The sequence below is a fragment of the Theropithecus gelada genome, chromosome 12 (genome assembly GCF_003255815.1).
Source record: "Theropithecus gelada isolate Dixy chromosome 12, Tgel_1.0, whole genome shotgun sequence".
NCBI classification, from domain to species: domain Eukaryota; kingdom Metazoa; phylum Chordata; class Mammalia; order Primates; family Cercopithecidae; genus Theropithecus; species Theropithecus gelada.
In genome coordinates this window covers 46,117,322-46,134,085 of record NC_037680.1, presented here as the reverse complement: position 1 = coordinate 46,134,085, position 16,764 = coordinate 46,117,322, and the positions used below count along the sequence as shown (strand labels likewise).

Genomic DNA, 16,764 nt, shown 5'->3' with positions numbered 1-16,764 from the left:
CACATACAAGCTTGGAGAAAATTCTGAAAGGATTTGGTTGTCCTAGATTGTGGCATTATGGGCAATTAATTTGCAAATGTCACCCAGTGAAGAAGCAATGGGGCCTTTGGAAAGTATATAGCTCTTAGTTAAGCTTTTATCTGGAAGGTGCTGGAGAAGGTCTGGGCACAGAGCTGGTTGGCTCCACGGTTTTGTGACCTGTGCCATCACACAGGACCCCATGTTCAGAAGGACCCCACTCTTGCTTTAATGCTCTGCTGCCCATGTCTTGAAATTCTGAATAATTTTTTTGAACAAGGGATGCTGCATTTTCACTGTGTTCTGGGCCTCATGATTATGTAGTCAATCTTGTCTGGCAGCTCATCTCTGGCCCATTCACTGGTAGATGATTGTGGGGTGGTTATTTCTTTAAATTTGTTTTTCATTTTGTAAAAAATCATATTCATATTACTAAAAATTAAAAAATAGATTTGCAGAAAAATTAGATCACCCTTAGAACTCTCAAGGGCAGAGAAATTTTAACTAGTGTCTCTTCACACATCACAATGATCCTTGGTGTTTAATCAGAAGAATAAAAAACAATTCAGTACTTTATAGTATAAATTGCCAAACACATAATTACAAAAAAAGTATGGTTGTGAAATTAGGCTATCTATTCCTTGAGAGACGGAATTAGATACTAGTTTTCTATTGCCACAAATGTAGTAATTTAAAGCAAGAGTTTATTATCTCCCAGTTTCTGTAGGTCTGGCCATAATGTGACTGGGCTCTCTGCTCAGGGTCTCACCAAGTTATAATCAAGGTGTCAGCCTGGACTGTGTTTCTCATCTGAGGCTTGAGGTCCTCTTCCAAGATCAAGTGGCTGTTGGCAGAATTCATTTCCTTGCAGGACTGAGGTCCCAGTTTCCTTGCTGGCTGTCATCCAGGAACTGCTCTCAGCTCCTAGAGGTTGCCCACATTCCTTACCACATACCTGCATCCATCTTTAAGCCAGCAATGGCATATGCTTCAACTCTCTGACTTCCTCTTCTGCAACCAGCCAAGACAGCTCTTTGCTTTTAAAAGGCTCATCCGATTAGGTCAGGTCCACCTGGATAATTAGGTCAACTGTGCCATAAAACATAACCTAGTCAAGGTAGCAGATACATCAAATTTACAGTAACAGGGTGGTACAGCAGGGGGTACGTCTTGGGGACCATTTTAGAATTCTGCCTACTACAACTGTGCTAAAGAGACTCGTGACAAACAAGAGGTTTCTATACTCTACTTCTCTATCCAACCCTATCATGACTTTAATAGTCTTTTCAGCCAGGCACACTGATGCCCACCTATAATCCCAGCACTTTGGGAGGCTGAGGCAGGAGGATCGCTTCAGGTTAGCAGTTTGAGACTAGCCTGGGTAACATAGTGAGACCTTTGTCTCCACTAAATAAATAAATAAATAAATTGGGCAAATACAGGTGTGTCCCTGTATTCCCCCAGCTACTTGGGAGGCTGAGACTGGAAGATTGCTTAAGTCCAGGAGTTTGAGGTTGCAGTGAGCTGTGATAGAATCACAGCACTCCAGTCTGGGCTACAGAGACCCTGTCTCCAAAGAAAACACAAGTCTTTGCAATTCACATTTAACTCTAACATCTCTATTTTATAAGTGCGTGTTTAAGTGTAATAAAAACTGGCCATGACAAATTTGCTTATCTTTGGGGAAAAACAGAGATCCTTTTGTTTGCAAAGAAAAAGATTTAAAGAAAAATCTTGCATTCAAAAAGCCTAGTTAGTGTATATCAGTATGTTTATTTCATTAAGTTTAATACAACCTAATGAGATAAGCCATATATTCAATTTAAATGTTTACATTTAAAAATGAAGAACATATTATCTAGATACATATAATCAAGCATGAGATTTAGAAATTAACACAATGCAAACATTTGTCACAAATATGGGAATGTTAGCATCCTCCCTATATAAAGTACTCAAAGAGATAAGCAGAACACAAGACCCTACAGATAAATGACCAAAGAACATGCCCAGACATTTAAAAAGAAGAAGTAGAAATGACTTAGTAAAAGTTGGATCTCAATGAACTCATATTTATTCGGTGTATAGCATGTGTGAGATGCTGGCATACAGCAAGTACAGGGCTGCTATTCAGCCAAAGGCACTGTTAGCGGGGTTTGTGGCCAGCATCCATTCTTATTAGTTGGTGCTTATTATCTGAGAGGTTGGTGCCTTGGTGCCTTATAGTGGTGTTAAATGTTTTGATTATCAGTGAATGTGTGTCAAATGCTTTATCACCTCGTAGTAGGTTAAATAATGGCCACAGAAAGACATCATGTTCTAATCCCTGAAACTTGTAAATGTTGCCTTGTAAGAAAAATGGGTTGCAGGTGTAATTAAGGATCTTAAAAATGAGGGGATTATCCTAGATTATCTGGGTGGGTCCTAAATGCAATCTTTATAAGAAAGCGGAAGAGGGGAATTTGATACAGAGAGAAGAGGAGAAAAGAATGTAACTATGAAGGCAGAGATTGGAGTGATGCAGCCACAAGCCAAAGGCCTGTGGCCACCAGAAGGTGGAAGAGGCAAGGAATGAATCCCCCCTAGGGCCTGCGAAGGACCATGGTCCTGCTGACATCTTGATTTCAGCTTAGTGAAACTGTTTTGGACTTTTGGTCTCCAAAACTGTGTTTTAAGTCACCCAGTTTGTAATGATTTGTTACAGCAGCCACAGTAAACTAATACAATACCATATTCAGTAAATCTTCACAATAATCTCAGGAGATAGGGACTTTTATTATCCCCACTTAAAATAAAACTGCAGTATTAAGAAGCTATTAATTTATTCGATTCAGAGCTAGAATTCAAATTCAGGTCTTTCTAATTCAGAGTGGAGGTCTTACCACTATGTTGCCTTAGAAAATAAAAATGAGATTCCAGAATTACTCTTTCTGGAGGAAGTGGGACTGGACTAATCCTCCCACCATAAATAATTTAAAAAACTGAACAAAAGATACAAAATAACAGTTTTCAAGCATTGGTCAACAAGCAGTACAGAACTGTGGTCCTCGAGAGAGAAGAAACAAATGAGGAGAGCCTTATAATTGCCTCTACTTTTGCCTGGAGACACGTTCCAGCCCAAGGTGCAGGGAGGGGGGTGCCCCAAACAGACCACAGTAGTCTTGCTGAGTTGAAGGAATGGAGATCAGTTTGGGGAGGCAAAAGTGGCTGGAATTTGCAGGGAAGAGTACCAGAAAGGAAGAAGGTAAATCAAGAAAGATTCCAGAAATCTGCAAGGGAGGATGTCCCCTTGAGTCTGTGGTTGAATACTAAGCCATACTTGTGTGGATGAAACCCCATAAATCTGGGCAGAGAATGACCCTCGGAACTATAAGCTAAACAATTCCCAGGGCTCACACAAAGCTGGAAGACACCTGAGTCCCAATCAGCCCCAGAGAAGCACTGGTTTAATCAACTGGGGAGCAAAGAAGAAAAGAGAAAAGACAATATTTATGTTAAAAAGGCAGAAGAAAAAAAAGGATGGCTACAGAGAACAGATACGTGATGAAACAAGAAGAGTCAAATGTTAATGGTAGAATCTAGATAGTGGGTATATAGGCATTTGCTGTAAAATTAAAGGGTTAATAAAAGAATACTATGAAAAACATGCTCATAAATTTCACTACTTTGATCAAATGGACAAAGTCCTCAAGTGACACTAGTGGTTTTTAAACGTCCACACATTTTTTTGTCATTCACCCAAAGGTGGTGGTGTCTAATTCTCCTCTTTTTCAGTGTGGGTCAGATTAGTGTTCTGCTTTAACAAACAGAATACGGCAGAAGTAATGGGGTGCCACTTCTGAGATAGGTAACAAAAGGCATCATAGTTTCTTCTTTTTTAATTTTTATTACTATTTTTTTGAGATGGAGTTTTGCCCTTGTCACCCAGGCTGGAGTACAGTGGCGCAATCTCCAGTCACTGACTGCAACCTCCGCCTTCTGGGTTCAAACGATTTTCCTGCCTCAGCCTCCCAAGTAGCTGGGATTACTGGCGCCTGTCACCATGCCTGGCTAATTTTTGTAATTTTAGTAGAGATAGGGTAGCACCATCTTGGCCAGGCTGGTCTCGAACTCCCTACCTCAGGTGATCCACCCACCTTGGCCTCCCAAAGTGCTGGGATTAAGGGCGTGAACCACCATGCCTGGCCTGTAGTTTCTTCTTTGCCCTTCCTCTTGGTTCACTCACTTGGCTAGAAAACAGCTACCTTTTTTTTTTTTTTAAAAGGATACTTGATCAGCACTATGGAGAGGCCCATGTAGTTGGAAAATGAAGTCTTCTGCCAATCAGCAATACATTGGCCAATAGCCAATAAGGAAATGAGGCTTCTTGCCAAAAACCATGAGTAGGCCACCTTGGAAGCAGATACTCCAGCCCTAGTCAGGTTTTCATATGGCTTCAACCTCAGTTAACATCTTGACCCATTTTTGATCCTGAGCCAGAACTACCCAGCTAAATGCTCCTGAATTCCTGATCCACAGAAACTGTGAGATAACTTTATTTTTCCAAGCTGTTAAGTTTTGAAGTAATTTATTATGTAGCAATAGATAATTAACACAGTCAAACTACCAAAGCTTACTCAAGAAAAGCTACACAATGGAGTAGTCCTATATCCATGAAAGAAATGGAATTTGTGGTTAAAGTCTTTCAAAAGAGAAAACTCCAGGTCTGGATAGTTTCACTGTTGTATTCTATCAAGCATTTAAGAACGAAAGAAAAAAATGCCAGCTATTAGCTTAATTGTTGCTCCTTTCAAAGTAATAAAATTTATTTTGGCCGCTTTATACTTTTTCCATCTTTGGTTATCAGCAGTTTTACAACGGTGTAATTTCATGTGGTTTTCATTTTATTTATCCTGTTTGGGGTTTATGAGGGTTCTTGAATCTCAGGTTTGACGTCTTTCAATTTTGTTTTTTACAAATTTTAAAAATATATTTTTTGTATTCTTTGTTGGTTTTACCCAAGTCCTGCCTCAGGATCTATCTTTCGATTTTGTAAAGTTTTATTATTATTATTATTATTATTATTTTTGAGACAGAGTCTCACTCTGTCCCCCAGGCTGGAGTGCAGTGGTGCAATCTGTGCTCACTGCAAGCTCTGCCTCCCGGGTTCATGCCATTCTCCTGCCTCAGCCTCCCGAGTAGCTGGGACTACAGGCGCCCACCACCATGCCCGGCTAATTTTTTGTATTTTTAGTAGAGACGGGGTTTCCCCGTGTTAGCCAGGATGGTCTCCATCTCCTGACTTCGAGCCACCGCGTGCAGCCAATAATTATCTCTTAAACTACTGCTTATGTTTCATTTTCTTTCTCCTCTCTTGGGACATAAATTTCCTCTGTTATATCTTCTTACTAAATCTATGTCTCAACTTTTGTATTTTTATTATTTTGTCTCTCTGCATCATTCTGGATTTTTTCTTGTAACTTGTGTTCATTCACCAATTCTTTCTTCAGCTATGCCTGTTCTGTCAATTCTATCCATCAAGCTCCTAATTTCAATCATGCTATTTTCAGTTCTAGTGTTTCCTTTAAAAATTTTTTTTAATTGACGCAAAATAATTGTACATATTTATGACATATATGGTGATATTTTGATACATTTACTGTATAGTGATTAGATCAGGGAAATCAGCATATTCTTCAACTCAAAGTATTTCTCATTTGTGTTGGGAACATTCAATATCCTCTATTTGGAAATATATATTATTATTAACGATAGTCATCCTACAGTGCAGAAGAATGCTAGAACTTATTTCTGCCATCTAGCTGTTTCATTTTGTGTTTAATATAATTTTCAATGCTTTGCCAAAATTCTTGTAAGTTTAATTTTTTTTTTTAAGCTTGTCTCTGAAAACTCCAATATCTGGAGGTCCCTACAGATGTTTAAATAGAAGGTTCTGCTGGTGTTCACTCATGTCTCTTTATGTGGCTACTTTTTATTGTGTGTTCTACAGTGCACCTGCAAAACTATTTGTACATTTTGAGGCCTAATTTGTTAGTTTTCTACATTGTATAACAATATTACCACAAATCTGGTGTCTTAAGAACAAGACACATTTATTATTTCACAAGTTCTGTGGGTCAGGAGTCCAAGCACAGATTTAGCTGGCTTCTTTTTGTTTCCTGGTCTCAAAAGGCTGCAATCAAGGTGTTAGCCAGAGCTGAGGTCTCAGCTAGGGCTCCACTGAACCAGGATTCACTTCCAAAATAACAAGGTTGTTGGCAATCTTCAGTTCCTAGCACACTACTGGAACAAGGATCTGTTTTCTTGCTGACTACTGGCTAGAGGCCACCCTTAGTTTCTTGACATGAGGCCCTCTCCAGTGGCTGGTTTACAGCATGGCAGCTTGCTTCTTCAAAGTCAACAAGAGTCTCTCAATAAGATGAATATTAGAATTTGGTGTAATCATGTCCATCTCATCATCTTTGTGGTAGTCTATGAATTAGAATCAAGTCACAGGAGTCTCCCTCCACACAAGGAATACCAGGGGACAGGGATCATAGTGGCCACCTTAGAGTCTGTCTGCTACACCTAGGATGTTAATTTCTTCCTGAAAAGCAAATGTAGATTTGCTTCTGCCATGCATCTGGGAGCTCTAAAATCTTAGATAACCTCAATCTAATTTCAGAAACTGAGGGTATTTGAAGCTGAGCTGCCATCCCTTTGAAGGCCTGCTTACTTCTGGACCATTGTTACTCCTAATGAGTAGCCATTTGGGATCCTCACCCCAAGTAAGGGAAAGGGTTTACCAGTGCAGGTCCCTTCTTCCTTGTCCCATGAGGTTATCAAAATGGCCTTCAACATCTGAGCAATCACTTACCACTTACAGAACTGGCCAACACAAGGGAAAACGGCTCCCCTAACAAAGTTTCTGTTTCCTTAGGAATTCTTCATTGTTGCCAGCTCGCTGATGTCTTCAACCAGGTGTTTTTAATTAATTTATTTTAAGTTTATCTTTTTTTTTTTTTTTAAGAGATGGGGTCTCCCTATGTTGCTGAGGCTGTTCTCAAACTCCTGAGCTCACGTGATCCCCTCGCCTTGGCCTCCCAAAGTGCTGGGATTAAAGGTGTGAGCCAGGACACCCAGCCCAGATGTTTTTAAAATTTTGTTCAGCTGCCAGCTTTTATAGATATTCTCAGTGAAGATCTAGGACAAATTTCTTGGTCTACCATCATTGTAAATGAAAGCCTTTATTTTTATTTATTGTAGAGATGGGGTCTCCCTATATTGCCCAGGCTAGTCTTGAACTCCTGGCCTCAAGCGATCCTCCTACCTTGGCTTCCCAAACTGCTGGGATTACAGGTGTGAGCCATTGTGCTCAGCCTACTTTTTTATGTCCAGCATTTGGAGAGGGTCACATGGCAAGAAATTAAGTCAGCAGGAAAACAGATTCTTGTTCCAGTAGTTTGCTAGGAACTGAATACTGGCAACAACTCTTATTTTGGAAGTGAATCCTGCTTCAGTGGAGCCTCAGCTGAGACCTCAGCTCTGAACACATCTGAAACACAGATGTGTTTCAACATAATCTAACCTAAAGCAAAACAAAGATTTTTCAACCTAGAAAAAAGATTAGCGAGTAGTAATTATATTGAATATTTCTATTTCTGGAGCTTTCCATAATTTGGAAAATACAATATTATTAAATACTGCATTTATATGGCTAAAACATGAATCTAGAAATTAGCATGGACTTATAAAACATTTTAGATCAGTTGATATTTGCTAATATCCCTATATGAAAGTCTTAAATATTAAGTATTGCTGCAAATTATATATAGTATTGAATTGCTCAAAACTGCATTGCCAAATATAAACAACACACTGATTAAACTAGCTACTGTAGTTGTCTATGGTGCCAAGATATCAAGTTAGAATATTTGAAGGATATTAATAGTATAATAGTACTTCATTTCAAATGGAAAGTCTGAAATTGATGAAAACTTCAACAATAGATACTGCATCACTATCTTTAAAATACACTGGTTTGGGAGGATATTATATAAATTTGGCAGCCTTTTATTCTTATGTGAATAAAGCATCAGGCTTTATTTTTTAAGATCTGTAACTACAGGACATACTTTCAAAATAAGTATCTGGCTGGCCATGGTGGCTCATGCCTGTAATCCCAGCACTTTGGGAAGCCAAGGCAGGAGGATCACTTGAATCCAAGATTTTGAGATCTGTGCAAAGTAGTGAGACCTCATCTCCAACAAAAAATAACAAAACAGCTGGCATGGTGGCGTGAGCCTGTAGTCCTAGCTCCTCAGGAGGCTGAGGTGCGAGGATCACTTGAGTCCGGGAGGTTGGGGCTGCAGTGTGCGAAGATCAAGTCACTGCAATCCAGGCTAGGTGACAGAGACCTTGTCTCAAAAGAGGAGGAATATCTAAAAGAATAAAATATGCTTACTTGCTCGAGAAATAAATTTAAAAATATAACCTATCAACCACCTTTAGTGGAGACCACTAGCTGTACCTACCTCAATTCTGTACTTTTTCCCCCAGCTTTTCCTGGGCACGTGACTACCTGGAATGAAAGCTATATTTTCCATCTTTCTTTGCTATTTACAAGTAAGGCATTATGACTAAATTTGGCCAATGATACTTCAATAGAAGTATTGGGTACAACTTCTGGGAAATTTCTTTAGACAGGGAATGTAACTTTCTCACTGCCCTCCTTGCTGGCCAGAGTGCTGCTGTGAGGGCTAGAGCTTCACCAGCAACCTTGGATCAAGGGTTGAATGCCAAGTGCTGAGGTTGGTAGACTAATACAGCAACTTGAAATACTTACCTCTGGAATTCTTTTATGTGTGAGGAAAAAAAAATTCTGTTTTTTTTAAGCCTCTGGTATTTGGGGTTTTAGTTTTATGCTGCTGAACCTAATCTTAAGTGATACACTTTTCAATTGCTGGCATATTAATCCTTTATTAGAAATTGTAAATGAGAAATTATATCAACACCTGAGGACCAAACTACAACAGAATATTCCATAGGCTCAAGATTTTGAGACATTCTGGAAAGAGTTTTCTGTAAGGTATATCCTTTCCGTGGCATGGCAACATCATCGTTCTTTAAAAAGGTGACTGGACAGACATCATTTCCACCATCACCAATATAAACAATTTGTGTATAATTCACTCCCTGTTGTAACTGTTTATCTACAAATTCTATCAAAACTACCTTTTTGCAAAGATTCTTTGGGCATCTATTGCAAGAATGAGTATGATAATTTTCCACAGTGAGATGACCACTGCTATTAAAAGCTGCTGGATTTGTAAACACTTTATCAAATACATCATGAAAACTGGCAGCTTTTAAAACCCAATCTATGAAGACCGAATTTGAATCTGAAATAATAATGCAGTCAAATTTATCCTTATTCTTTCTTATAAAGTTGAAGAGTTCCACCATCCCTGGAGTGAAAGGCAATGATGTCACTGCTCTTTTCATTTCATGTTCTCTTACACCTTTATCTCCCAAATACTTAAAGACTCTGCCCATAAATTCTGTCCAAAATCCTTTTTGATAAGAATCACGTAGATCAATAGGAAGTTTTTTGTTGGGAGCACATTGTACAATCCAAGTGTCACTATTGTCATCTATGATCGTATTGTCAAAGTCAAAAACTAGCAAAATTTTCATGGTTCCAGAAGTAGATTTGGATTATCCTGAAAAAGAAAAAATATTATTCTCTAAACAAACTCTGTTTACATATCTAACTAAAACACTTATTTAATAAACATAACTAAATGTTAATATGTTAAAAGAAGGAATATAAACAAAGTGATTAAGCACTTCGAGACCACTACCTAACCACTTTTCTCTAAGAAGCAAAGTTCATATTTGAGTATTTTAAGTGGAAAACAAAATATATAAAAAGGACATTCATAGTATTATTGTGTTCCTGGGGGTGTGTTTCTTATAGAAGTTATAAGAAAGAAAAAAAAAAGGCATTCTTACTATGATCACATTATCAATCAAACCACACTTATTTTATTAGATTAAAATATTTACAATCCTCATATTAAATAATAGGTCATGTATAAAGGATTCTCTGTGTACTACCCAAAATCCTGAACAAATTTAACATAGCATGAAATCTTGCAAGATGTAAAATAATTTTTTAAAAAAGGTATTTGCTAACAAAAACAAGTGGGGAAAGGATTCCCTATTTAATAATGGTGCTAGGATAGCTGGCTAGCCATATGCAGAAAACTGAAACTGGACCCCTTCTTTACACCATATACAAAAATCAACTCAAGGTGGATTAAAGACTTAAGTGTAAAACCCAAACTATAAAAAAACCTAGAAGAAAATCTAGGTGATACCATTCGGGACACAGCACAGGCAAAGATTTCATGACAAAGATGCCAAAAGCAAATGCAACAAAAGCAAAAATTGACAAATGGTATCTAATTAAACTAAAGAGCTTCTGCACAGCAAAAGAAACTATCAACAGAGTAAACAACTTAGAGAATGGGAGAAAATTTTTGCAATTTATTCATCTGACAAAGGTCTAATATCCAGCAATTATTATGAAGTTGAAAAATTATACCATCCCTGAAGTGAAAGGCATTGATGTCTCTGCTCTTTTCATTTTATATTACACCTTTAGCTCCCAAATATTTAAAGACTCTGCTCATAAAATCTGCCCACAATCCTTTTTGATAAGAATCATGTAGTTCCTTGTTAAGGAACTTAAACAAATTTACAAGAAAAAACAAACAGCCCCATTAAGAAGTGGGGAAAGGACACAAACAGACAATTCTTGAAAGAAGACAATACATGTGCCCAAGAAATATATGAAAGAAAAAAAAAGCTCAACATCACTGATCATTAGAGAAATGCAAACTAAAGCCACAATGAGATACCATCTTATACTAGTCAGAATGGCTATCATTAAAAAGTCAAAAAACAACCTGGCAAGGTTGTGGGGAAAAAGGAACGCTTTTACACTGTTGGTAGGAGTGTAAATTAGTTCAACCATTGTGGAAGATAGTGTGGTGATTCCTCAAAGACGTAGAGGCCGAAATACCACTTGACCCAGCAATCCCATTACTGGGTATATACCCAAAGGAATATAAATCATTCTATTATAAAGATACATGCATGCATATGTTCACTGCAGCACTGTTCACAATAGCAAAGACATGGAATCAACCTAAATGCCCGTCAATGATGGACTGCATAAACAAAATGTGGTACTTATACACCATGGAATATTATGCAGCTATAGAAAGGAATGAGATGATTTCCTTTACACGGACATGGATGGAGCTGGAAGCCATCATCTTCAGTGAACTAACACAGGAACAACAACAACAACAAAAACAAACACCACGTGCTCTCATTTATAAGTGGGAGCTGAATCATGAGAACACATGGAATGGAACAACATACACTGGGGCCTGTTGGAGGGTTGGGCGTAGGAGGAGGCAGAGCATCAGGAAAACAGCTAGTGGATGCTGGGCTTAATACCTAGGTGACGTGATGACCTGTGCAGTAGAGCATCATGGCACACGCTTACCTATGTAACAAATCTACATATCCTGCACATGTACCCCGAACTTAAAAGGTAGAAATAAAAAAAATTTAAAAAAGAAGGTATTTAATTTAAAATCAATTTCTAAATGCCAATATTATAATTAAATAATTGCTGACACTCTATATGATAGTCTAAACAAACTACCTGAGAACTGAAGGCCAATTCTTCCGAACTAGAAGTAACTTGGTTAAGAGTTTTCACATGTTTATCTATATCTGCTCTAGATAGTTTAGCTCTGGGGTGCCAAATAATTTGAATACACCTGAGTAATCATATTGTTTGTGGTGTGACACTTATGTCTCTGTTTTCATTAGAGGATAATGAAAGTGATTAATTATAAATCTCAAGAGAAAAGGAAAGAATAAGCCGGTTAACTGATGGTAAGAATAAACATTATTTATAAAAAATAACTATATAGAATATCCAGAAAAGGATATAATTAATGTGTGTAAACAGATAATAATAATAATTTTGAGAGTCATTATATGTCAGGTACTGGCCTAAAAACTTTGCAGTATCATACCATTTAATTGTCATAACCCTATGAAGTAGGAATCATTATTATCCTCATCTTAAAGATGTATAAGCTGGATCTTAAAGTGGTTAGGTGTTAGTAAAGTGCCAGAGCTGGAATCTTAGGTTGATTTGATTCCAAACTTAATGCTTTTAAGTACCAAATTCTAGTGTTAAAAAATAGAATTAAAGGCCAGGCGCGGTGGCTCACACCTGTAATCCCAGCACTTTGGGCGGCCGAGGCGGGCGGATCACGAGGTCAAGAGATCGAGACCATTCTGGCCAACATGGTGAAACCCCATCTCTACTAAAAGTACAAAAAAAAAATTAGCTGGGCATGGTGGTGCTCGCCTGTAGTCCCAGCTACTCAGGAGGCTGAGGCAGGAGAATTGCTTGAACCCAGGAGGCGGAGGTTGCTGTGAGCCAAGATCGCGCCACTGCACTTCAGCCTGGCGACAGAGCAAGACTCCGTCTCAAAAAAATAGAACATTTAATGACTACTCATTAGTTTAAAAATAAAATACTAAGTAGGTCATTTCGGCAGAAAGATATTTAATTACATAAAAACATTCATTAGTTTCAAAGTACACACTAACTGTAACACCATATCGGTGATACACTTTATAACCATTTTGAGGTTTCTACAAGAAATCCTAAAAAGACAAAGAACCCAAGCAATAAGAAAAAGATCAATTAAAAATGAAAAACATGGCATTTAGCCACACATATTCTCCAGTTTATAACAGTTGATACCCAGTAGTGAAGACAGAATAGAGCTCTTGACTCACATAAGACTAAGTATTCTGTGTCTCTTAATTTAGAATATCTAGAGAATAATTAACCTACAGGGGTATCACCTGTTGTGTGAATGTGGCTGATACATAATATTTTGTCACTCTGGATCCTTGTATCACTAAATGCCTAATCCAGATGCTTCTGACTGGTTCCCTGAGATTTAAATGCAGAATTCACTTTCCTACAGAAACAATGTAAGAAATAATAAGGCATAATTGACAATCACATTAGTACTGTAACTAGGCATGTTTTAAATTAAATATGCTTTTTGAGAATTCTGAATTTATAATTAAAACAAATTTCTTTTTTTTTTTTTTTTTTTTTTTTTTTGAGACGGAGTCTGGCTCTGTCGTCCAGGCTGGAGTGCAGTGGCCGGATCTCAGCTCACTGCAAGCTCTGCCTCCCGGATTTATGCCATTCTCCTGCCTCAGCCTCCCGAGTAGCTGGGACTACAGGCGCCCGCCACCTTGCCCGGCTAGTTTTTGTATTTTTTTAGTAGAGACGGGGTTTCACCGTGTTAGCCAGGATGGTCTCGATCTCCTGACCTCGTGATTCGCCCGTCTCGGCCTCCCAAAGTGCTGGGATTACAGGCTTGAGCCACCGCGCCCGGCCAAAACAAATTTCAAATGTAACTCACTGTTGGTTGAAAACTGCCTCAAGCCTAAACTTAATTAGCCACAAATTACTGAAATTCCTGAATTATTAGCCTCAAAATAGCATGAGACTGAGGTAACAGTTCCCCTGCTGATCTGAAAGTGCACTTTAAAAATTTCACCTTTGGCCGGGCGCGGTGGCTCAAGCCTGTAATCCTAGCACTTTGGGAGGCCGAGACGGGCGGATCACAAGGTCAGGAGATCGAGACCATCCTGGCTAACACGGTGAAACCCCGTCTCTACTAAAAAGTACAAAAAACTAGCCGGGTGAGGTGGCGAGCGCCTGTAGTCCCAGCTACTCGGGAGGCTGAGCCAGGAGAATGGCATAAACCCGGGAGGCGGAGCTTGCAGTGAGCAGAGATCCGGCCACTGCACTCCAGCCTGGGTGACAGAGCGAGACTCCGTCTCCAAAAAAAAAAAAAAAATTTCACCTTTTTCTATTAGTATTTTCTCACCATTCAACACAAACCTTTATAAAAATACTTACCCAACTTAGTATTTCCAAGACAATCTTACTTCAGCATTGGGATTAGGATAAACAATCACGACAATCTTCAGTCTTAAACACCAGCCAGTTGTTTTCAAACATTACTCCTATTCTATATACAGGCAACAGAGTCTTCTGGTTTGGAGCAAAATAATGGAAACTTCTTAACTCCTAAAATTAATAAAAGTATTTTAAAAGCTTTAACATTTGTATTTTCTAATTATGTTGTTTTTCTTATGTCAGGAAAGTATCTCTTGGCAATAGGAGAACAAAGTTTTGCTTTCCACTTGGTATTGACTTGGTGTCGAAAATAAGAAACGTTACGTGAAAATAAGTTTTTGTCCAGTGGATAAAATCATAGTGCTAAGCTGACTGAGATTTTTCAGAGTCCATTTTTTTTCTTTTTACTTGTTTAATAATAGAGGAATTCCACATTCTGTTGTCAATAGACATTTAGAGATTTAGTGCTGCATTAGAAATTAAAATGTCTCCAAAAATTAAGGATATGCACAAAGATTTAGTTTTAAGAATGTGAATCTATTTTGAAACCAATCTGTTAAAGTTCCAAAAAGAGTTAATGGTTCTCTTCAAAAGCACAGTCTATGTCCATTTGGTATGTCTGCAATGTTTCCATAGTGTAACAATATCCTGTGTACTTTACACAATGAAAATTAGAAACTACACAGACATCCAAGAATTGGGAAATAATTAAATAAGATATGCATGTGACAGCATATAATAGAATATCCAGCCAGTAAAAGCTAAGATATTCAGTTCAAATTAAATAAGCAAGTCACAAAATAGTGTGTACAGTATAATCCTGTTTTTGTTTTAGAAAATGTTTACATGTGCAGTGGAATGGTTATGGTTGGTTCAACCGTAGTTCACACTTTTTCTACATAAATTTTGTAATAAAATTTTTTTTCTTCTCAGAATAATTTAAACTGTTTCAGATCAGAGTGCATATGCTACCTTATTAAATTTACAACAAAGAAAAAAAAGAGTGGTGGGTATAGGACAAACAACTCTAGATTGACTTGGATTGTGGTTGGAGTTGGAAGCTCGAGTCTGAAGTCAAATTATATCTGACCACCATGTCAAATTGGCAAGTAACTGACATCAAATCATGAGATTCAACACTTTTTGTAACCAATTTTGTTAAAATTTCAGAGAATTTTTGTTGGGGGACAATTCTCCCTGCGTCTCTGGTGGTTGTGCATGTCTTACTGACTGCTCTTTCCTCTATTGTTTCAAGGATGTTTGTACAGTGGACAGCCTTGAGAAACATGCTTATTTGTCCAAATGATAAAGATCTGGGTTCCCTAAGCTCAGGGCTGCTTTCCTGTAATTCGACATACTCTACATCTAGGTGACTTCTTGCCCACTTTGCATTATCCTGTGGGAACTGGGGCTTTAGGGAACTCAGGCAAAATTGCTGATATACTGGCTACTGCTGGGAGTAATTCATTCCTGAAACGAATAGTCTTCTGTCTTCCATGAAACTGCCAGGCTAAGTTAGCCTGCAAACAGGGTAAAATCTCTGTTCCTTCCCAGTTCTTGACACTTTGGCACTGCAAGCTCCGCCTCCCGGATTCACGCCATTCTCCTGCCTCAGCCTCCAGAGTAGCTGGGACTACAGGCGCCCCCCACCACGTCCGGCTAACTTTTTTTGTATTTTTGGTAGAGACAGGGTTTCACCGTGTTAGCCAGGATGGTCTCCGTCTCCTGACCTCGTGATCTGCCTGCCTCGGCCTCCCAAAGTGCTGGGCTTACAGGCGTGAGCCACCGCGCCTGGCCCCCAGTTCTTGACTTTTTAAGGTATGCTTCCAAAAACCTACCAGCGCTCTATGTGCACAAACTAATTTATGTCTACAAATATTTTCTTAATTATTCCATACTTACCAGCATTATTACGTGGAACATCTGATAGAAAACCTAAAGAAAAATAGCACGACTGTGTGTTAGGACGTTCGTTATTAAAAATCTTTTTGTTCTTTCACTTTGAGAGACTCCAGTTTGGTGCATTATGTGTACACATCAGAGCCAACTTGTTAGTAATGAAGTTATCTGTACATCAATGTATTAGAAAAGGATCTTTTGAAACCAAACGCGCAGCTACTCCTAACAGATTTCTGTGGTCCTGTATTTACCAAGAAATTTAAAATATCTCAAAGGTCCTAACATAAATGTTCTAAGCATATCATTAAGTTTTAACATTCCTATTTTTTAAAAACTTGGCCCCATCTAGTCCTGACCATGCCCCAGAAACCAAAGGATTAAAAAAACGGCGTTTATGTCAGCGAATCCGCGGGGTTTTATAGTTAAGGAAGGGCTTTGCTCCTCACATTCCACCCGCGAGGAGATCGGGGACACACACACCACGCCCAGGCCTCGCGCGCTCACACACCTGCCGGCTCCACCCCGAGGGTAGGCATTGGACCCAATCGGAGGTCGTTCCCCGTGGAGCGCGCAGCAGGGGAGGATGGGAGTAGCAGGCAGGGCGGGGGTCCACGGGCTTCTCACTGACCCAGGCCCGCCGTCGGCAGCCGCCCCGGCGCCTGTGACGCTCCTGCGGGTTCAGTCCTTTGGCCTCGCCCCACGCCTGCCGGCTGGGCAGCCCCACTCACAAGCCCAGCTCGCAGGCGCGGGCGCAGGCGCAGGCGCCTCTCTTGTCTAGCCCGACCGCCAACTGCAGCGCCTTCCTTGTTCCTCGGCGACGG

At 39.1% G+C, this 16,764-nt stretch overlaps 2 protein-coding genes across 6 annotated transcripts in view; both read right to left on the bottom strand.

Annotated features, from left to right (window-relative positions):
- The window catches only part of LOC112636623 (kelch-like protein 23), a 57,236-nt gene extending 40,521 nt beyond the window's left edge, over nucleotides 1-16,715 (bottom strand). The window contains exons 1-3 of the mRNA XM_025405413.1: nucleotides 16,572-16,715; nucleotides 15,947-15,979; nucleotides 14,045-14,215 (exon numbers count right to left, since the gene is read on the bottom strand). The gene's annotated coding sequence lies outside the window, so the exon portion shown is untranslated. The remainder of the gene's footprint in view (nucleotides 1-14,044; nucleotides 14,216-15,946; nucleotides 15,980-16,571) is intronic.
- Nucleotides 8,957-16,752, bottom strand: PHOSPHO2 (phosphatase, orphan 2). 5 transcript variants are annotated; one of them, XM_025405418.1, is made up of 5 exons: nucleotides 16,572-16,752; nucleotides 15,947-15,979; nucleotides 14,045-14,215; nucleotides 12,967-13,085; nucleotides 8,957-9,719 (listed from the first exon to the last, which is right to left on the bottom strand). In XM_025405418.1, the coding sequence occupies exon 5, from the start codon at nucleotides 9,691-9,693 to the stop codon at nucleotides 8,968-8,970; it is 726 nt and encodes a 241-aa protein (XP_025261203.1). In that variant the 5' UTR covers nucleotides 9,694-9,719; nucleotides 12,967-13,085; nucleotides 14,045-14,215; nucleotides 15,947-15,979; nucleotides 16,572-16,752; the 3' UTR covers nucleotides 8,957-8,967. The 5 variants fall into 5 exon arrangements, with proteins under 5 accessions (XP_025261203.1, XP_025261200.1, XP_025261201.1 ...); XM_025405415.1 differs by lacking the exon at nucleotides 12,967-13,085 and having other exon boundaries at nucleotides 16,452-16,752; XM_025405416.1 differs by lacking the exon at nucleotides 12,967-13,085.
- Nucleotides 16,753-16,764: the final 12 nt, after the last annotated feature.